The 22,671-nt window shown below is 32.1% G+C and overlaps 2 protein-coding genes across 2 annotated transcripts; both read right to left on the bottom strand.

The window, feature by feature from the left end:
- Positions 1 to 2,563: 2,563 nt before the first annotated feature.
- Positions 2,564 to 5,599, bottom strand: LOC108807367 (transcription factor MYB12). Its single transcript, XM_018579644.2, has 4 exons — positions 5,405 to 5,599; positions 5,042 to 5,266; positions 4,158 to 4,287; positions 2,564 to 3,618 (listed from the first exon to the last, which is right to left on the bottom strand). The coding sequence occupies exons 2-4, from the start codon at positions 5,172 to 5,174 to the stop codon at positions 2,733 to 2,735; spliced, it is 1,149 nt and encodes a 382-aa protein (XP_018435146.1). The 5' UTR covers positions 5,175 to 5,266; positions 5,405 to 5,599; the 3' UTR covers positions 2,564 to 2,732.
- A 5,968-nt stretch (positions 5,600 to 11,567) lies between these two features.
- On the bottom strand, positions 11,568 to 14,061 carry LOC108807374 (uncharacterized). Its single transcript, XM_018579652.2, has 3 exons — positions 13,663 to 14,061; positions 13,144 to 13,562; positions 11,568 to 13,048 (listed from the first exon to the last, which is right to left on the bottom strand). The coding sequence occupies exons 1-3, from the start codon at positions 13,720 to 13,722 to the stop codon at positions 11,815 to 11,817; spliced, it is 1,713 nt and encodes a 570-aa protein (XP_018435154.1). The 5' UTR covers positions 13,723 to 14,061; the 3' UTR covers positions 11,568 to 11,814.
- Positions 14,062 to 22,671: the final 8,610 nt, after the last annotated feature.

Raw genomic sequence — 22,671 nt, 5'->3', positions numbered from 1 at the left:
TCAAATAAATCAAATGATGACATGGCGTGATCTTAATCGTCTATTTATTCATTATTTATTACCAACGGTGATCGATCCTTCTTTCTACGTGGCTTTGGTTACATGTCCGATGATGACTGGTTTGGGCCACTCCACATCTTTCGCGGAGATTACAAGCGAATTAGTCTTCTTTTCATACTAGCCAGGAACACCCCCTCACCTTTCATATTCTTTTCATTATACCGCCTCTACTTTTTAATATCGTAAATCAAACCCCCCTCATCGGATCAGCCCGGCCTCATTTTGAATTTATTGGGCCTCAATGGGCTTGCTCTGGCAAATATTGTAACTGAAATTCATGCATGCTCAAAACATTATATTAATGTATGATAGCAAAGTGTCAACTAATCCTAACGTTTAAGATATGATATGTTAGTTGAACGTGGATAGCTTGTTAAACAAATCAGCTAGTTAATTCTCTGATATTACTTGCATCAGCTGCAGAAAACCAATCCTACGTACGTTTGATCTCGAACTAGCTCGATTTAATTTCCCATTCAATTTGTTTGCTTCTTTTATAGAAACATTGTACATTTGTACGTACCTACCCATACGTATAAGTATTACCTCACAGTTGGGTTAGCTTAAACCGCAAACTTTAAAACCTTTGACTCGCTCAGCTTCTTCTCTCACGGGATGGACAGACACTACAAAATTATTAATTTTTACATCATTTAATTATTTTATGTTAGTGTACACATAGATTTTATACTTTTCATAAGTAAAATTCTAATCCCACTACCATGAAAAGTTCAGCTTTTCAGCTTATATTGTCAAATATATTTTACTTATACCGGGACATAATATAGCACAAAAGTTAATAGACTACAAGAAAATACAGAAAAAAATAGACAAGAAAAAGTACATGGCATCACGTGGGCGTTCCAAAGAGTATGGAACCAGGTCGGACTAATAAGAAAGTGACTGTTTTATGAATTATGCGTATATTCAAAATATCGTGGTATCTAATAAAAAACCAACGATTTATTTCAGAACATAATAGAGAGAGAAAAAGCAGATCGGGAAATTGTTTCTCGCCGACGGCGGTGGGCTTCTTGAGCCACGTCGTCGGTCGGAATTTATTGTGGGTTGTATGGTAGTCACTCCGTTTGCTTCTTTTTTGCCTCCGCGGTGCTTTGTTTTTCCGTTCACCGGTCGGCTCAAGTTTCCGTCGCGCCTCCTGTTTCGTTTAAGGAGGACGGTCGGCTTAGTTTCCGTTGTGGCTCCCTTTTGTCAAAGGAGAACGGTCGGCTTTAGGATGTAATTTAGGCGGAGGCTCCTTTATTCTCCGATCTCGTTCAGTTTGGTGCTTTCTGTGTGAGGGTTGGTTTCAGATCCGGTTGAGTGTTTGAGTTCCTAATGGAGGTTCTCCGGAGAAGAAAGTGGTGATGAGGAAGAAGTGAAACGCGAGGACCCGGGATGAGACCGTGGGTAAAGAGCCGACGGAACTCTCCGATGGTTTTGAATTTAAAGTAAAAGATTTGGGCGAAGCGTTTTTTCAGTTTCAGGCTTCGGTGGAAACGAGAAGTCGTTTGTTTGGTTCCGAGGCTTGCGACGGCTAGTAGGTATCGGTTGTGTCCTCTGGAAGTGGATCCGCCGCAGCGACGATGTGGGAGGAGATCAGGTGACTCGTGTTCAGGTCTCGAGGAGGATGGACACACGTGGCGTTCTCTCCCGACGTATCGGTCGTACGGGTTGGATTGGTCTCTTTGGGTCTGGTGGGCTTTAGGCCCATTTGTTTGTTTTTGTTTGTGTTGTCCAGTTTCTTCATTGGGTTTTTGTATGTTTTTTGGCCTTGGACCTTTTATCAATATAACCTTTAGACGGGAAAAAGAAATCTAATAAAAAACCAAAAACTTTTATATTGTAAATGCCAAGTTGCCAACTGGGATATATTTCATAAATCAATCTTCCGAACACAAATTTAATGCGTGGGGTCGTTCCCTCAAAATACTCTTTTGGTCCCTCCATTGTTTTTTGTAAATATGTGTTATGAAAACTCGTAAATTGATGCATTGCATGACTGTAAATATCATATTAATAAAAGTAAGAGTTTTACAAAGCAGAGCTTTTTCTACGTTACTATTATTTTTTTTTTTAACGCTGATTTATTATGACATTGCAATTATGAGAAAGACTATAAAGACGATTCGACAACCGACAAACTATCTGGTCTTATGAAATCTACACCTAACTGCGTTACTATTGTTACCCCAGTAAAAACCATGAAAAATAATGCTAACAAAAACATAAAACTTGAATCCAATTATGCCTTGCTGACAAATCCAAAGGGCCATGGCCCATGAGGTGTGATATTACTTCCGGCTCTTCGTTCCCGAGATGATGTTCTTTACAGCCTATCAATCTTTTCGAAGAGGAGGGCTCTGGAGATGAAGTTGATGCATGGTAATCGCTAGTTCATAATTTATTTTCTAGTTTTTAATCGAGACATATATACTTAAATGATTCTACACCTACATCGTGTATCTATTTATTAAATTATATGAAACATGGTAATAAGTCGGACGGGAAAATATAATATTATTAGGTTTTTCCTATTAAACGATGATGATATGTTATTTTGATCTTTCAAAATCCCGTGGGTCTTATTTCAATATAATTTAAACTAATATTACTCGATGATATGACACTACATGGATTGGACCCACACTTAACACAAATCATTAACATCTTCAGGACAGAAGCCAAGCGACTAACGCATTTTCCTCATTATGATCCAACGGTTCTCCAAAATTTTCGCAGTTACTTTTCCCGATCGTGGTCTCATCATCACCGTCCAGAAGCCACGACACCATTGAATCAGAACTATCTTTCTCATGGCAAAGTTTATGGCTCTTATTACCTTCTTGCCAAACACAGTCCCAGTCAATAAACTCATCCGTCAACGCATTTTGATGCTCGTAGTTGATAAACGACTCCACCGACGGACAAGGCTCATGAAGAGGGTCGAGATAACCTAGGTTCGAAGTCTCTGATGACCCTCTGGCTATTGTAGAGTCTCCTAAATGACTCAACTCTCCATCACCATCACTCAATGAAAACACGTTGCCTGGATCTGACTCGTCCAACAATAGATCAATGATGTCATCATCGAAAGACAAAACTGCATCCTCACCATTAATGCTCATGAGATTATTATTATTATTATTATTGTTATTATTAGTATTGCAACAATCTCCTCCTTCATGACACGCTCCATAGTAGTAGTCATCACGTGGTCCTAGCTCAGCCTCGGCTCCACTTAACTCCATCATTAATGCGTCTTCTCCCACCACCGCGTTAACTGCTACGTTGGCGTCTACTTCCGGCGGTGCAGACGTTTTCTTCGGCTTTCTAGTTTTTGGTTTGTGAGTTTTGGGTTTCATGGCGGATCTGCTGGTTCTCCCTGGTCTCCGTTTCTCCGGCAGACGCTGTGACGTCGGAGGAGCGTTCATGATTACGGCCGGGACGTCGTGAGACTTTCTGATGTAGTGGAGTTTACGGCTGAGATGAGAGTTCCAGTAATTTTTTATTTCGTTGTCTGTTCTCCCTGGTAGATGACTCGCAATTAGTGACCACCTACATAACATTACATTATTAGATCAGATACAATTATTTATTAACCTCTAGTAACAATTATGAAATGTACATTTGTTAAATACTAGTACATTTAATTTGTCTCAACTAAAAGAGAAAAAGTTTTGACAACCAAGGGTTATAAAAGCATCAAGAGGGAGTCCCACAACGGAAAAAAAAGTCATGCTATGTCTTGCCGGATGTTTTTTTTTACTATTTTACCATGCTGTATTTCTTCATCTGGTTTCATCAATAAATTGAATTATTCTTTTTTGTTGTTGTAATCTACTGACTTAGATCAACGAAGATAGTTAAGCTAAAAGAGAGAGTAACATTCAGTCTTAAGTGTAAACGCAAAACTTCTATCCGTCTTTCTATTATTTACATGCATTTTAGTGGAATATTTTTCAACAACAACAAAAATAATAATACTAACATTAAGGCTTACTTACTTATTTGGTCGATAAACAATGATTATTAGTATATGATACTCCGAATAAAAATCATTGTCCGAAAATAGACTGGAAAATGGAAACTTGTACCTGTTTCCCAAAGTGGAATGCATTTTGACAACGAGTTCCTCTTCTTGTGGAGTTATGTTCCCACGCCTGAGGTCAGATCTAAGATAGTTTACCCATCTCAATCTGCAGCTCTTTCCACACCTTTTTAATCCTTTTTACAAAAACAAAATAAAAATTAACGAAGTAATAATTAGTGTCAGATTTTAAATATAAGTAAACATCGAAGGTTTTTATTTTAACACGTTTAGTTTTGAAATATTTAATGTATTTTTGTGTAAATAACTATGTGGTCTGATATATGATAGATACTCTATATGATATGACTACTCACGAGATTCCTCGCATTCTGATCCTTCTATTCGTATATCATATACATACACAACTACAAATTATCTCAACTACTGCATTAATTAATCATGTCTTTAAAGCGAAGTTGGAAATCAAATCAAAATTAGTCATATGGATTTGATCTGATTCTTGAAATACTAATATGCAACGGACAAGATATAAAAGTACGCATCTATTTGCATTTGCCAATCTGTATACCACATATATAAAGTGTATACAACCAACTATTTAAAGCATACTCTTGGCAGCACTTTATACGTACATTCACAACTCACTGTGACTCTGACACTGACGCTTACCAATAGCCAAAACCAGAAATTAAACTTGAGTCTAGTGTTGAGATCAAACTGCTAACCTTGTACTAAATTTTATACTTTTTTAAGTATAATTAAACAAAACTAACTAATTCCATGATTCATGAGAATACGAAAAGAGCCACAATTACTTCCATCTAACACAGTGTAGTAGTTTGAAGTTCGTGTTACATGGTATTGTTGTATTTGTAATCCATCTGAAAGAAAAAAAAACGAAAAAGTCTTTACTCTAAATGTTATTACCGGCATTTTTGGGGAGAGACCTCCAAGAGCCTTCACCGTTGGATTGAATGTAGCTTGAGAGAATCTGGTCTTCCTCCGCTGTCCACCGCCCTCTCTTTATCCCGACCTTCTCGCAACACGGCGCTCTTCCCATCTTCTCCGGCGATGGTTATATTATAAATGTGTATTTATAAGTCTCAGTGACCGCAAAAGTCAAGCAAATGGGGGGAGAGAGAGTGTGTGTGTCTGTGCAAGTGAGAGGACAAGAAAGAGAAGTTACTGTGTTACAGACGATGGAAGAAATAGTGACTGGTTTGGTATTTATAGCGAAAGATCGACAATTGATTAAAACGAGGATTAAAGAGCTCGAGCTTTCGAGAGTACTGGAGATGATGACACGTGTATGGTACAAAGAAACACCACGTTGGTGTAGAAGGAGACTGAAGTCGTGGCTTATTCACCGTCGAGAGACTCGTGATCGGTCCGTTTAGGCTCGTCGTGTTCTCTTAGACGCTAATCTAGTGCGTGCCTAGATCATTGTCAATGCTTTTTCTTTGACTTATTAATCATTTCCTTGTGTGTATGCTTACATTTAGAGATGTTCGCATATTCTGAATATATATATATATAAATATCCGGATCTTGGTCCGTTGTGGTTGACCAGATGGTTTATGACGGTTTGCTCGAACTTCATAACACGTGTGCCTTCGTCATTACGTGTAAGCTTACATTAGCAATATGCCGGCACCATTTCAACTAGGAGTACGTATTTTATCCGTTCATTTGGATTGAATTCACTAACTATTCGTGTTAATTTGACCGGAAAATCCGAATATCATTTCGAAGTAAAATAAATATTAAATTATCTATTAAAAACGAAATAAATCACAGATACTAAATATTCCATAGTCAAATATGCGATCAATACAAATATATGTATTTATATAATTAAATATAAAATTTTAAATGAATAATTTTAGATAAATATTATTTTAACTTTATTAGTTTTATTTATATAATTAATTATAGAAGTATTAGATTAAAAATGAATATAAAATCTCTATAAAACTATATTTTTTTCTAAAATTTAATATTTTATAAAAATAGTTATTTTAAAAAATTATGAAATATATAGTTTCAGTAATCTTTATTTTATGTTGTATATGATGTTTAAAATATTTTTTGAAGACAAACTTGTATGAATAAATTAGATAAAATATCTGTAAATATTCGTAATATCTATAAAAAATTTAGATATCCGAAATCAGATTTCATATTTTCGATATAAAATTGGATATCCATAAAATATGAAATAAATATTTAAGTATGTGATAATATTTGATCTGTGCACACCTCTAATTTGAAAAACACATATATACATCATATCAAAACTACGAAAACAAAGTTTCCGTACACTACACTATACATTGACTAGTCCAAAGACTCCAAACTACAAGTGGTACTACAAGAAAAATGGTTAACATCATTTATTTTTAATATATGCATTAGTTATAAATATTGTAAAATAGTTTTACATCACTTAACTAAATCCGAATCGCTCTTAAAGTAGTGACATAAATAAATAAAATCATTTTATTGATAAATGATTCATAAAAATTATTTTTCTCATCAATTATTGTTAATGATGTAAATATATATCAATTATTGCAAATGATGTATCAATTGTAAGAAAATGATATTAATACTTACATCAGTTTTCTAAATGATGTTAGTTTAGTATCAATTAAAATAACTGATTTTCATTATCAATTTATCAGTAACTGAAGTAAATTTAATTAAAAATTTAAAATTTTAAAATTTTAAAAATAATTTTAATAACTGTATAACTCATACTTATCAACTCAAATTATTATTGTTTTCTAAATTATGTTTTACATTATATCAAATTTGTGTTCATAGATAAACATATTTAAATACTTTTCAATAAAATCTCTTTTATATTGATTATAAAATCTGAATAAAAAAATACAAATAAAATAAAAAAATACAGAGCATCGATGAAAAAGTTGGAAGACTAAAAAAAGAATCCAGAAAAATGTAAAACAATTAAAATAAATTCTTCTTCTTCATTGTCATCTTCAATTTTTATTGTAAAGGAGGTATTGAAATAAAATCATTTTAATAACTGATTCAGAAAAACTAAATTTTCTCATCAATTATTGTTAATGATGTAAATATATATCAATTATCGCAAATGATGTATCAATTGTAAGAAAATGATATTAATATTTACATCAGTTTTCTAAATGATGTTAGTTTAGTATCAATTAAAATAACTGATTTAAATTATCAATTTATCAGTAACTGAAGTAAATTTAACTAAAATTTTTAATATTATAAAAAAATTAAAATTAATTTTAATAAATGTATAACTCATAATTATCGACTCAGATTATTATTATTTTCTAAATTATGTTTTACATTATATCAAATTTGTGTTCATAGATAAATATATTAAAATACTTTTCAATAAAATCTCTTTTATATTGATTATACAATCTGAATAAAAAGAATGCAAATAAAATAAAAATACAGAACATCAATGAAAAAGTTGGAAGACTAAAAAAAGTAAATCCAGAAAAAATGTAAAACAATTAAAATGAATTCTTCTTCTTTATTGTCATCTTTAATTTTTATTGTAAAGGAGGTATTGAAACGAATTAGTCAGTAAACTATCCATCAACCGCTTTCCACGTAGACTTCTATTCCTTTGAATTTGCAAGATTTTCTTCATATTTTCCACTGAAGATAATGGATTCCAACAAAAATGGATTCACAAACCATAAAAAGAAAGAAAAAGTTGCAATTTCCTAAAAAGGTGAAACTATAAGATGATGAAGAAAAGAAAAATATTACCTTTACATCATATTAGAAAGACTTTAGATTTATTCATATAATACAAAAGCAAAACTTGAATCATTCTATTGAACGATTAGAGTTTGATCAGTGCACCATACAGATTTTGATTTTGATTTTATAAATTGTATAAGATAATTTAAGTTATTAGTTATTTTGATATTTTTAGATTTTTACAAGCGGATCCGGTTCGAATCTTTTCCAGAAATTTTTAATATCCGAATGCAGTTTAATTTTTAAACCCAAAAAACGTTATCCAAAAAACCGCTTCATTCTCAAGTGAGCATATGAGTTTCTATCTCTAAGTGATTTTGAAAACAAATAAAAAATATTTGTTAACCAGTTTGAATTTTTGTTACAAATGTAGCAATATCATACAAATTTGTTAAATTATCATAGTTAACACATAAATAAATGATGTTAAATTTTAATAGTAAATAAAATTAATGAATTAGTCCGGAAAAGCGAAAATAGTGTAATAGAACACTTAAGAGATAAGATATGTTTTATATTTGTAATAAACGAAGTGGTAAAGTTAAATAAAAATGAATGAAAATTTGTAAGAAACCATTTAAAAGTAGACAATGATTATTTTGTACTTTGTACTTCTGTTTTAATAGAATACTAGATTTTGTTTTATGTTTTTGAAAATTTTGATTTTTTATATTTGAATTTTTTTGTAATCATAACTGTGTTAAACATTAATTTAATTTGATAGAATAGCCTCTTAGATAAATAAAATACATAGTTAGATATAACATTTATCAATAAGTTATGCTCATATTTTAATAGTATATATATGTTAACCATAACCTAAATGTATCAATTCTTGTAATTGATATTATATCAATTTCATTTTAATTGTCGTTCTAGATTTATACAAACAGTTTAAGAAAAAAATATGATTTTGTATATTTTCTAAATAAAAACATAATATTCATACACTAATCACATTTTAAGCAATATAATAATAAACCGGATAATCTTATTAATAAATTTTGTAATGAAATTCTAAGACGATATTTATCTTTTTAAAAAATGTTTCCCTACAACGTTAAACTGAAATGGAAGGAGTTTAAATTTATATAATAACATCAATTATGTTTAAAATGATATAAATTAATAGAAATTATACCACTTTAGTGATCTGGTGTTAGAATTAATTACTATAAATTAACATCAATTATTATAATTGCTTTTGTATTACAAATATTTATGTCATTTATAAATAAGTAACTTAAAATAGTATAACTTATTTTTGTGATTCCATTTGAGTGATACGATTCAAACATTTTCTGTAATGTGGTAATACTCATTTTTTACCTTAATGGCCAAAAAGTTCGGTTTTCTAGTAAGACGGTAAGAGAAATTTTGCTGACAAAAAAACCTCAAAACTCTCGATTAGATCTTCCTCGTGTAGAACTATCACCCGTTTGCTTTCTATACGCATCGACGTTAAATGTAAAAGACGGAGGTCATTTTAAATCTGAAACTTGGAACAAAGTGATAAGATGTAGTTGTTGTATTTGGTCCCTTTTCATGCTAAACGAGTTACATTGGTTAACATATACATGCAATGATGCAAACAACGTAATTAAGAGGTATCATCGGCCATATCCTTTGGCAGCTCAAATACTGAACAACCAATTATATTCGAAGGAATCTTATGGAATCCCTGGAGAATTAAATTTTACAAGTTTCCTTATCTAACACATTACATGAAAGTATGAGGACAACCAACAAAAATATGTTTCCCATTTACTGCTCATCTAACTACGTGTTCCCCACATTCATTTATTTGCCGTTTCGTATTGTGTTGAGAAAGACCATACTAGTACATAGTACGACTATTCATTTCTAACTGCAACTATTTTTAGTATTACTACCAAAACCTAGCTAATCTAAGCTCGAACAACTATTTAGTCATGAAGTCAATAATGGTTAGTTTTATCTCTAGAATCTCCGAGAACAAAGAAAACTTAGCTATTATGCAATACTAAACTTTGTTATAGATGAATACCCTACAATCAGAAACATAATAGTAAAAAGTTGAGAGTATCAATGATTTGTTATACAAGGAGTATCAACTATAACATACATGCCTATTCATCTGGGGATGTCTAAGTTGTTGCCTTTAGCTTTCTCCATATGAAAAACCTTAGCTAGGAACCACAAACAAGGATCACCCTGTCAAAGCTTGCTCTTCATTCGGATCTTTACCATGAGTCATATCTTGCTTTTTATGCCTATGCGGAGAGAATATAGTGCAGTTGATTTGTTATACTCCTTCACTGACCCTCCAGTCACTTTTTTTTATTGTCACCAACCTACTTCCATTTACAGTGCAGTTAGTTGCATCCTAACGACTACAAGTACAATTTTCTGTTTACGAACAAGAATTGAAATTTTATAAAGACTTACGACCCAAACGCCCCCATGATTTTGGGCTTCATCCTGGACTGGGTCTGGCAACAACTAGGGAATAATATGACATTTGTAAGCTCAATGTTTTTCTTTTTAGTTTTAAGGGTTTGATACTATGACATGCCCTACAAATAATGATATGCTATGGTTTTTGGTGTTTCTTTGCTTACGTGTGTTGAAAAAATTGAGGGGCTTCGATCACAATTGAGAAGATAGATGAGTTTTAGGACCATAGTTCCTAAAATTTTAAAAATAATTAAGTAATGTTCATATCAAATACAACGACACATCTCACTGCAAATAATAATAATTATTACTAGATCTTGATCCGCGCTTTGGAAGCGCGGAATATTTTACGATGAAAAATTTCCCTAATAACTTAACAAATATTTTGTTAACTTTTAAAGAGTGTGTATTTAAAATATTTTTGTATTTAAATCAGTGTTTTTAAATTCAACCCGATTGTGATTGTACCGGTTAATCCGGAGATCTAACAATTCAATTTAGTTTTTTAAAATATTCATATTAAAAAGTCATTAAAACCCGAGACTAACCGATTGAACTGATGGATGACCGATATGTAATCTAATTTGATTGAAATTGTGATATTTTCATAATTTGTAATCTTATAATCCAAATTTTAAAGTTCATTATTTTGTAATTTATGAAATTATGACGTTTCTACAAAATTTTAAAGAGAAAATGATGGATATAAAATAACTAAGATTAATTATTGTATTGTTTAGAAACATTGATAGTAGTATATAAAATATATTGTTTGGAAACATTGATAGTAGTATAAAGAAATAAGTATATTGTTTGGAAACATGGATAGTAGTATAAAGAAATGAATATTAGGGATTTAATATAGGTTTAACTATAAAGTATAAATGTATATTTAATTTCAAAACTTACAAAATAAATATTAGGTCCAATATAATAAGATAGATACAACATGTAGCATATGATACTTCAAATTTAATTTAATTTAATTTAGGTAATCGTAATGAAGTCTGCCAAATAAATCATCCCAATACCATTAATGCATTGAATAGGAGCCGAACTTTGTAGATAGGGTTCATCCGAATATTACTAACGTCTGTCAGACTCACAACTGATTTCTAGGCAGATCTCGTGAACCCGTAACTATACCAAATATTCAATTGCCCATTGGCTCAAAAAATATAATTTAATTTACGTGTGAAAATTTGAGATTCTGTGACTTTTATTTGCACATTTAAAGAAATAGTCGAATATTGAAGATATAAGTAACGTTACAAAATTTTCCTGTGTGGATCAACCTTCATTGCAATACCTAAACATCGTTTTCATATCCAATCATCCATATACTATTATTTTATTATCCCTTTTCTTCTGACGGCTGAATGATTTTTCTTTTTTCTGTTCATAGACGAGTGGTTAAGAAACGAGAAAACGACATCGTTTCTATTCGCTGACTTGGTGGAAAATAATACTCGGTTCGGTTCAATGTTTTAGCAGGTGAGGGCTTCATATTTAACCGGAATTGGATGGTTAAAACCAGCCCGGGTTAGTAGATTCCCGACAGCAGCGAGATCCCTACAGAAAACTCCTTGGTACGCATTGGAATTAACCGGTTTCGGTTCAGTATTCTCGGTTATCTTAGATTTTTCCACTGCTTTCGGTTCAGTGAACTCGGTTTTCTTAACCATAACGGCTTTTCTAACCGCTTTCTGTTCTTCAATCTTGTGCATTGGCGTTTGAGTTTGAGCGGGAGTTTGAACTGCCGCAGCGTTCTTTCTCCGTTTCTCTGCCGCCTCCACCTCCTCGGCAATGATGGCCTTCACGGCGGCATATCCTTTCTGAATCAAACGGTAGAGCAGCAGCGAAGACATCTTCGCTCGATCTCTAACCGAATCAACTTCGTTTTGATCGGTGAACTCACACCGATCGATGAAAGACGAGGCTCGATCAGGTTTGTATCTTAGACACAGCAATAGATGAGCTCGATCCAGCTCCGATCTGGTACAACCGCGTCTGACTCCGATCAAACCGTAATAATCGACGTCTCCAGTCTCTCCGTTTGCGATTTTCTGCTTCAGTTTCTGCGTTTTCGTGGTCAACACGCAAAGTCTCCCAGGGATCTCTCTGTATTTCACGTTGTGTCGTTTCCACGCCGGACCTGGAAGTTTCCGATCGCGTAGAATCGTGTTGTATAGTAGCTTCAAGTGCTCGAGATCGTGAAGCGAATCTGGATAACACCGTACCGTTTCCAGAAGCGCGGCTCTAGTCTCCAGCGCTTGGATGCACGACGGTTCAAGAGCTAGCGTTTTGTTGCAATCAGCTATCGCCTCCGCGATTCGACCGGCGGATCTGTACGCGGTGGCTCGATGCATATAGCATTCGGCGAGGAATCCTTGAGGCGCAGGACGACGACCGTCGACGATCTTTGAGAAGTGACGGATTGACTCGGAGAAGAGTCCGGCGTCGAGTGCGGCGATCGCAGCGGCGCGTCGGCGGAGAAGGAGCTTTATGTGAGCGAGGAGGTGAGTGAAGTTCTCACCCTCCGTGAGGTTGCGTGGTGGAGACGTTGATGCGGATTCGGAAAGGAGAGTGAAGCTATCGTCTGACCAACAAATACTCCGGCGACGAAACTCGGCGGAGGCGATGCGTTTGCCGGTTTGGAGTAGAACCATCGAATCCTCCATTAGTCCCAGATAGCAACAAGCTTGACCCAACACAACGTACCTGAAGAAATATATAAACAAAGCGTTTTAAATATCATTTGCGTTTTCTGCGGTGCGTTTACGCTAAGTAATTGAAAAAACGCTACAAAATAATACCTCCATTGCCCTTCTTTGTCGCATTTTTTACGGATCCCTGCCATCACTTTCTTGGTCAAATCAGAAACCGAGAAGCATTTAAACGACGACTCACGTCCCGGCAAAGACGCGTCTGATAGAAGCTTGACTCCGTCGCGAGAGGATGAGGATGAGGATGAGGAGGAGCCTTCCGATGAAGGAGGTGATGCTTCTTCTTCGTTAGCAGCCAGCTTAAGACTGGGAATGTAGTCTTGAAGCATATCGGCGACTTCTTTGAAACGACGGAGGAAGAGAAGAGATCTAGCCTTAAGCTCTAACGCCGTCTCCAAACGAGGAGATATGGACAAGGCTGCGTCAAGTAAATGAACAGCTGAAGTGACGTCGTTTAGCTCCTCACTTGCCATTAAAGTCTTTGCATCTTTAATGTACTTATCAACAAGCTAAAGAGACAGAGCAAAACAAAACAAAACAAAAAGTCAAAATCTTTGAATCTAATATTAGATGGTGATTCTCATTAGAGGGAGTTTGAGATTATATTACCTTTCTTTGAGTGAACCACCAGTGCTTCTTATCGCCATTAACGTTAGAGCAAACCGCCATTGGTTCTTGTTTGGAAATGAAAAAAAAAAAGCTTTTGATTTGATTCAAGCGATTCAAATCATCAAGAACAGTCCAATGCGTATAAGCTTTCCAATCCTTTTCCTCAAAATTCTTTGCTTCTTCTCCTCTCGAGATTTTGAAAAGAGAAGTGATTGTAAAGGAACAGAGAACTAGAGAGAGATAGAGAGAGAGAGAGAGAGTGTGTATGTGTGTGTGAATGTGGAGAGAAACAGAGCACTATAAGGAAGAGAGAGAAAGAGATGACAGCTTTAGCCTTAAGAGAAAGAAAGCTTTGATCCTTCAAATTCATAGCTGGCACCATTTCTCTTTTTTCATATTCTCTCCCTCTCTCTTCAATAAATCTCTATTATTCTACATTGCCATATTTTTAGATTTCACACTGTCATTCTCCCAAATTTCATTAGTAATCAAATAATGTCTTCTTGTTGAACCAAAAAAATAATCAAATAATATCTTCTTAACATTATAATATAATTAATTAATTATAGTGTTTTGTTTAACCTATTAGGTTCCTAATTCAAAGTGTTTTACTAGTTGCTTTAGAAAAACATATGTCGTACACAAGTATTTTGTTATATTGTCCCAAAATAAAATATATTATTTTATAGTACGATTTATTTTCATAATTCTTGTTCGATATAAATAGTCGCTAACGTTCTATACTCGTTAATTTTCTCTTTGGCTTTTACGTTATAGTCGTATTGGAAGAAACATATATACTACTGTAACATTGGACTACCGAAATGATTGCATTTCTCTTACTCTCATAACGATTATTGTCACTATCATTTATTCAACTCGCTCTGTTTTGTAATTTACAAAATAAAAAATGAGCATATAATGTTGATAATGGGACTTTTAAGTCTTGACCATGTGAATATTTGCGTACATATAGTGGCACGTTATAATGCTTAGATAGTGGATACATGATAGTTTGCATGTTTTATAGTTCAATGATATATGAATATATATAACACAATGGATTTCATAAACATCAATTATAAACAATGGACACCCTCATTCTATTTCATGATCTATCAATTGGGTAGGTGTCTCAAGCGTTTACTTCAGTTAAATTAATACCCAGACTAAGATTATAGTTTCTTTTTTTTTTGGACAAAGATTATAGTTTCTACAAAACAATATTCCCTACTTGGATGATGACATGTGTACACATGTTATGGGTGGTCAGACAAAATATATATAGTTTAAACGGTATGATTTACGTTTTAGTTAATTATATAACAAGTGATCAAAAAACAAGTTAAATTGTGATTTTATGAAAATGGTTCTGTTTATATGCAAAATTCAAATTCTAAAACCGAGTATAACTAGCTAACCATCATGTGCTTGCTAGGTTTGTAGTTGTGATTAGTTTAAGAAAGGAACGATCTAAACTTTAAATCGTTACAAAAAAACTGAACTAATAACTCAATGCGTACATGAAAGCATGGGAAAACACTAAACGGTGATTAAGTAGATTATTAGAGAGGTAAGTGGTTATTAAACTTATAAACAGCAACATTATTGGGGGTTTCTTGGTTTGCTCTAAACTTATAAACTAGCATTCGATTTATGTTAACGAAAAAGGTTATTAATTATTTTGCAAGCTGTAAGGAGCAAGACAAGAATCGTGCTTTCCTGTTTTTAATCAACTATTCACAAACTTTATACTAGTATTTACTTTAATACCTTTTTATTTATGTCGAGATAGTTAAACTAAGCATTAGTAAAAGTATTCTAAGCTTAAAATAAATTACGTACACTATGATACGGACCTCACTCAGTTTGTTGTTCTTGTGTTCTATGGTTCTGTTTTCTTTTTAACACACTACTAGATTTTGACCCGCGCTTTTGAAGCGCGGAATATTTTACGATGAAAAATTTCACAAATAATTTAACAAATATTTTGGTTATTTTTAAAGAGTGTGTATTTAAAATATTTTTGCATTTAAATCAGTATTTTTAAATTCAACCCGATTGTGATTATACCGGTTAATCCGGAGATCTGACAATTCAATTTATGTTTTTTAAATATTCATATTAAAAAATCACTAAAACCCGAGACTAACCGATTAAACTGATGGATGACCGATATGTAATCTAATTGGATATAAATTGTAATAGTTTCATAATTTGTAATCTTATAATCGAAATTTTAAAGTTCACTATTTTGCAATTTATGAAATTATGACGTTTTTACAAAATTTTAAAGAGAAAATGATAGATATAAAATAACTAAGATTAATTATTGTATTATTTGGAAACATTGATAGTAGTATAAAAATATATTGTTTGGAAATATTGATAGTAGTATAAAGAAATAAGTATATTGTTTGGAAACATGGATAGTAGTATAAAGAAAAGAACATTAGTGACTTAATGTATGTTTAACTATAAAGTATAAATGTGTATTTAATTTAAAACTTACAAAATAAATGTTAGGTCAATAGGATGTTTCTGTTTTAATAAGATAGATGGTTTTGTTTAATTAGTCATTGTTCTTTTTGACAATAATACATAAACTAGATGATAATCCGCGCCATGCGCGGAGTGAGTTTTTTAAAATATGTTGTATTGAAATATTACAATTAGAATGCATATTGTTATCAAGATTTTTTTTACATTTGATTTGGGGTGGACATTCGGATACCATTTAGTTCAGTTTGGTTTGGTTCGGTCCAGTTATGTTTCAATTTTTTGTGAGTTTGATCCGATTCGGATCTGCGGGTTCGGTTTGGATTTGGACTCAGATAACTCATTTTATTTAAAAAAAAATTAAATTTGTATATACTTTAAATTTTTCAAAATATAAAAATAAAAAATTATTTATAGCATATAAATGTGTATAATGCAAGCTAAAATACTTAAACTTAACATAAAATTTGGTTAGCTTCAATATTCGGATAAGAAATCAATAGATATTTGAAGTATTGGTATTTTGAATATCATTTAACTATTTTAATCATGTATTTTTAACTATTTGTAAATATTTTCAAGTATTTTGGACAACTTAATAACATTTTATATATTTTATATATTCTTTTAGATATTAAATTCTAAAAATAATTAATATATTTAAGTATATAAATCTGGTTTCGATATATTCGATATCCAAAATATTTCGTTTCGGATCAGGTTCCGTTCTAAAAAATATCATCTTAATAACATCTTACAATTTTTGGTAGTTTATAGACGTTTTAAAAAATTCAAAATATACCATATATGAAAAAACTATTTTTTAAATATGTTTAAGTGATTTTTTTATAATATTAATTAAAATAAAATGTAGAGGATACAATTTTTTTTATCAATTATTTTTGATTTGTATTCATTAATTATCATATATACGTTAATCATATTAGGTAATTTCGTAGCTTTTATTTAAGGAAATAAACTTACGTAGCTTTTATTTAAGGAAATAAACTTACGTAGCTTTTATTTAAGGAAAGAATTTAAGACTACTAATTAATATGATAATTAGTTTAATAAAAAGTATAATATATATGTATATGAACCAATATATTTTTCTAAGGATTTCTGAGAATCATCGTAGTGATGACAAGTGGATACAAAACATGTTGTAATGTTCCAGGATTAATATATAGGGGATATGTAAAATCAAATAATTAAATACATTGCCACATCAGAATTGTCCAGTTAATATGCGGTACGTGTCATTTTCATATTATAGGCTAACCAATGAACTGAAGGAGTGTTACATGTACAGTTCAGCGTTGTGCTAACACATCACTATTGCCTGTTTAGCAGACAAAACTCTCTTAATTTGTAGTATTTACCCAAATCATCATTCATCATCTATAGTGTTTTTTTAAACCCCTGATTTTTGCTATTTTGAATTCGCCCGTTGATGATCCAATTCCATCCATCCATTCATTCCTTCATTCATTCACACATCACCAGCAACCATTTGCATTTTTTGTTTTGACGTGCAACCTTTTGTATTAATTATACAAGACTTGTGCTTGTACGTATATATACAATCTTTAACTCTATATTAAACTTCATTTGATATAATTCTCTAATCGTCTTATGACATTTTTGTTTTACTGTATATTTTTGAAGAACGAATATATGACATAGGACTATGTCTGGATTCAAGCATACAGTTGGAGTGGTCGCTAAAATCTTATAATTAACGAAGAAAATGAAACTACAATCCCAATACTAAGAAAATTAGGTGAAAGCGGGGGCAGTAGAATTTAGTCTGATTGGAGCTGTGGCCATCGCCATAATTGCGGAAGATTCCATTAGAGTGACTTTTAATTTAAGTGGTGAGAAATATGTTCTGCAAGAAAAGAAGATTGGGTCCATATCCATATATATAATATATCGTTAATTCGTTATATGTCGTCAAGGTTTTTAATATATTCTAAAAAGAATAAAGGGAATTAAATAAGTCATGTGCATATATAATTTTATTAGTATAAACTACAACCCGTAATTTGATAATTTTATTACAAGCATACATAAACTAAGAAAAAACACATTCTATTTATAATAAAGTGATGTATATTTTTGTAAACCAAAATTCCTGAAATTGAGATCCTACTTTTATAATGCTAACAACGATAGTTTTTTTCCTTTCTCAAATAATGGTCAATCTTTAGTAAGACTATCTACAATGGATCTGTTAGAATAAATTATTCAACTGTTGAAACCAATGTAAGATAGGTGTTGAATTAAAAAAAATTCATACGTAGATTCACAAGTGTTAAAATTAACTAGTTGAAAGCAAATAGATTGGGCTTCAATCTAACTCTTGTTATCTTATTATTGGTTATCTAGTTTTTGTTCTTTTTTATTTCCACCTAGTAATTTAAATTTAATTAATTTATAGTAATATATTTTTTAAAAAAATAAAAATTATACCAGAATTTAACATTTTTAATTATCTATAAATAGAGACTAGTTTCATCTTTTTGGATATAGAATAAAAAAGTGCCAATTTTTCTTATAATTTCTATTTTTATTAATATTAACTTTATGAACTCAATTGTGTTATTGTATAATTGTTTTTAAAATAATATTTTAATATTATTTTCTTAAACTAGTAAAGATATAAATAAAAATAAAATAAAAATTATTTAAACTATGTCATTTTATTTATTTACTTTAATTACAATAAATTTTTGAATTAATATATATAGCTACTAAGTTATATAAATAAGAATATAAATTAGGGTGTTGAATATTTTTAAACAAAACTATTGTAGAGATAAAATTTGTACATGTGTTGAATTTATAGGTGGAAGAAGAGAAGATGATGTGGATTGTAAAAAAATGTAAATTAGAGTGTTGAATTCAACACCCTAGGTGTAATAAGAAACTAACATTACAAAATGGCTGTATAAGAATACTGAAAAAGACCACGTTATTACTTACTCCCTCCGTTTCATATTAAGTGTCGTTTTAGAGAATTTTTTTCGTTGCAAAATAAGTGTCGTTTTATAGTTTCAATGCAAAATTTATTAATTTTATTCTCCATTCTATTTTTCTATTGGTTGAATTGTATCGGTAATGATGTTTTTATATTGAAAATATGCAAAATTAAAATGCTTTCTTAATCTGTGTGCACAAGTCTAAAACCACACTTATAATGAAACAGAGGGAGTATTACATACACATACTTGAAAGACTTGAGGAACATTAAACAAGAAGAGGGCAAAAACAAAAAGACAGGCTCATCATAAAGAAATAAATGCAGAAGTGGAAAAACACATGTTGTGGCTCCTTTTCCTTTAAATTATATCAAATAACTTTGTTTCTAATAAAACATTTGACAAAAAAATTCAAATCAATATATTAAACGATAATAGACAAATGCATATTATTACACTCATAGGACATATTTTATTTTGCCAAGACAGCTCTTATTGTTATTGTTGTGAACTCTATTTTCTTATTCTTTTTGCTAAAAGGGAACTCTATTTTCCTCGATAAGAATATCACTAATGTAATAACAACAAGAAGATAAAATGATTACTTGATTATTTACAGGAATGACTTCCTCCCGTATTTTTTTTTTTTTGTTCACGATAAGCTTGCATTAAAAAATAAAAGAATTTAGCCCGTGGGCCGGCCCATTACATGACTTGGGTTTCTGAGAATGAATTTGGCCAAAGCATCAGCCTGCCCATTCTCAGCCCTTGGAAAAAAAACAAAAGAAATGTCGACAAACAGAAAAGTAAGCGATTCAATGTCTTTGACGACACCATAGATCTCTTTCTCAAAGCGTTTGTCGGATAATTGCCCTGAAAAGGGTTTGGTTGTCGGAGAACATCCGAAGCTTGGTGATCCTAAGAGAAGCTGCTGCGTGGAGCGCTGCTCTCATCGCTAAGGCCTCTGCCGTAAGCGGTAAAGAGACGTTGTGATGAATTTGGCCTCCTCGCATCTCCAAGTCCTGAGAGGGATCCGTTATGATCCAAGCTAGTCCCGCCGTGTTTGATCCCCTATCCCACGCTGCATCAGATTTACAAATCGATGAGGTTAGTCGCGGATTGTGGGGGATCGATGCCCTAGGAATTACTGATCTCCTCGTTTGCGTGCCTTCATTCTTCTCCTTGAGAGGTTGAGCCTGGATCCACTCCCTTGCTAGTCTAATCCCTCTGGTTGCTGTATCCATTGCGGAGACAGTCCTATTCTCAAAGATCAAGATATTCCTAGCTGTCCAAATCGCCCAGAAGATCCAAGGTAAAATGTTGGTAGAAACTCCCAGCGGGGGGAGACAAGTACTTCTGCGTGAAGTCACTAACGCCGATGAGACTCCCGTTTGGTCATTGGGGTCAAACACTGGTGACAAAACGATGAAGCTCCATACTCTTTGCGCAAAATCACATTTGAAAAAAAGGTGGGCTTCCGTTTCTATCTCTCCACATCTTATACACTTAGCTTCTTGTCTAATTCCTCTTCTTTGTAGATGTTCGCCTAGCGGGATTGCTTTTTGAATAACTGACCACACGAACGTCTTGATCTTGGGCGAGTACTCTCCCTTCCATACGTCTTTGATCCATTCAAACTCATCTTGATTAGGGGTCAACGCTGAATCATGGGGGCCTCCTTTCTTCCTCCCGTATTTATTTGCACCTATATACAAATAAAAACAGTATATATATTTATATAATATTGTGAGCTTTCTCTAAATCAAAAAATTGTGAGCTAAGTATATATAATCACATTGAGACACATAAGGATGAACATATAATTAAGTAAGGTATATTGTACGTATATATATACCTGGCACTGTCATAGATCGAGACGTTAGGTTTAAAGCTAGTGGTCACAGATTTTGCCAGAATGGTTCGAGTAAAATTTAAAGCACTGCGAATCTATCTGTTATTATAGTGACATCAGGAAGGTATTTTAATATACTAGTACTCTAATTTTTTTTAATTGGAGTTGTAAAGATTACAATACAAGATATATAAAATGAGGTATGATTAAACGTAATTAACGGTCCCCATTCTCTAAACATGTTCGTATTCGAGGAGGCACACACTATAAATGACGTATATATAGACGCACAAACATTTAGCATTAAAATGATTCAAACCTCCCTTCAGTAATAAGATATGCTCATATACTATCACAAAACTAAAAAGAACTCACAGATTGTTAAAAGTTAATTATTATCATTCCGGCTATCTTACTGATCCGTTAACCACAGACCGTGCCAATAAAACTAGTGAAAAATCAGAGAAAAGACAAATCATTTTTTTTAAACAAATCAATTTGATTTCAAATTTTCATGTGCATCCTTTAAATCTAGCCAAACAAGTAAATGTGCTTATCTCTAATTTTGGGGGGTACTTGTCTGAGTTGTCTCTAATTTGAGCAGGGTTCAGTAGCTTCTTCTACGTTTTGTGGTAATAGTTATGTATAATTTGAGCTTCGGTGTAAGCTTAAGACCAAATACCAAAAAAAGAAAGAAAAAAACAGCTGCTAAAACCCAACATCAGAAATATATTGAATATACACACTTAAATTTTCATAATACTAATTCATTTTTTCACTATATATATATATATATATATATATATATATATATATATATATATATATATATGCACATGTTTGATCGTTGCATAATTCATATAAGAAATGTACGTATGTTTCTGAGAAACAGATTCCCATAGACTAAAGATCTTTGAATTTTTATTTTGTTTTTTTGAACACTAAGATCTTTGAATAATTTATACGAAGCTCTAACGAAACATTTCATAAATCAAATATCCAATTATCTCATACTTTTTTTTGAACTTAATTATCTCATACTTATAAACAAAATACAGTATATATTACAGTGACACCATCATCCATTGCATGGTTCCAAACGACTCGTAGACGTAATTCTTTTTTCAAACCAGCGTACAGTTCATTATTATTATATAATTTGGGTGCTGCAAACGGAATCATATCCCAAGACATGGGTTTTAGATAGAACAAAATAAGTGTCCGAATGAACACTATTTTTAATCAAACATAGTTAAATATCATAATCTCAAATTCAAACGCCATTACTTGGTAGTTTACTATTACTAAAAAACAAATGATGTTTACGTTGGGCATCAAACCAAGAATCTAGTTACGCCCAAGTTCACACAATTTAGACCTCTTTGTATTTTATTTTATTTTTATTATTTTCCTACTCTCTTTTTTTCTATCTGGTCGAACTGAACTAGTTATCAAAAAAGTTAGATAGACCTCTGCGGAAAGGCACGTGTTCTCGGATTAGGTTTCACGTGGAAATGAGTTATCCCATGTGCCCTTCCACAAAAAGCCCTGATTTTTTTCACAAACTAGTAATATTAAATTTTCGATTTCTTCTTTTCTCTCTGTTATTAAAGCTTTTTTGATCTATACGTTAAGCAATATATGCTTTGTTTTATTCGTTTATTTTGAAATAGA

Source organism: Raphanus sativus, chromosome 6, assembly GCF_000801105.2.
Source record: "Raphanus sativus cultivar WK10039 chromosome 6, ASM80110v3, whole genome shotgun sequence".
Classification (NCBI taxonomy): Eukaryota; Viridiplantae; Streptophyta; class Magnoliopsida; order Brassicales; family Brassicaceae; genus Raphanus; species Raphanus sativus.
Note: the sequence above shows the minus strand (reverse complement) of the source record. Positions and strands in the feature narration are given on the sequence as shown.

Coding starts and splice junctions, on each gene's coding strand:
- LOC108807374 (XM_018579652.2), bottom strand. CDS start 13,722: ATGGCGGTTTGCTCTAACGTTAATGGCGATAAGAAGCACTGGTGGTTC. Junction 13,563..13,662: donor GGTGGTTCACTCAAAGAAAG/GTAATATAATCT, acceptor CTGTCTCTTTAG/CTTGTTGATAAGTACATTAA. Junction 13,049..13,143: donor GACAAAGAAGGGCAATGGAG/GTATTATTTTGT, acceptor ATATTTCTTCAG/GTACGTTGTGTTGGGTCAAG.
- LOC108807367 (XM_018579644.2), bottom strand. CDS start 5,174: ATGGGAAGAGCGCCGTGTTGCGAGAAGGTCGGGATAAAGAGAGGGCGG. Junction 4,288..5,041: donor GTCTCTCCCCAAAAATGCCG/GTAATAACATTT, acceptor TTTTGTAAAAAG/GATTAAAAAGGTGTGGAAAG. Junction 3,619..4,157: donor CATTCCACTTTGGGAAACAG/GTACAAGTTTCC, acceptor AATGTTATGTAG/GTGGTCACTAATTGCGAGTC.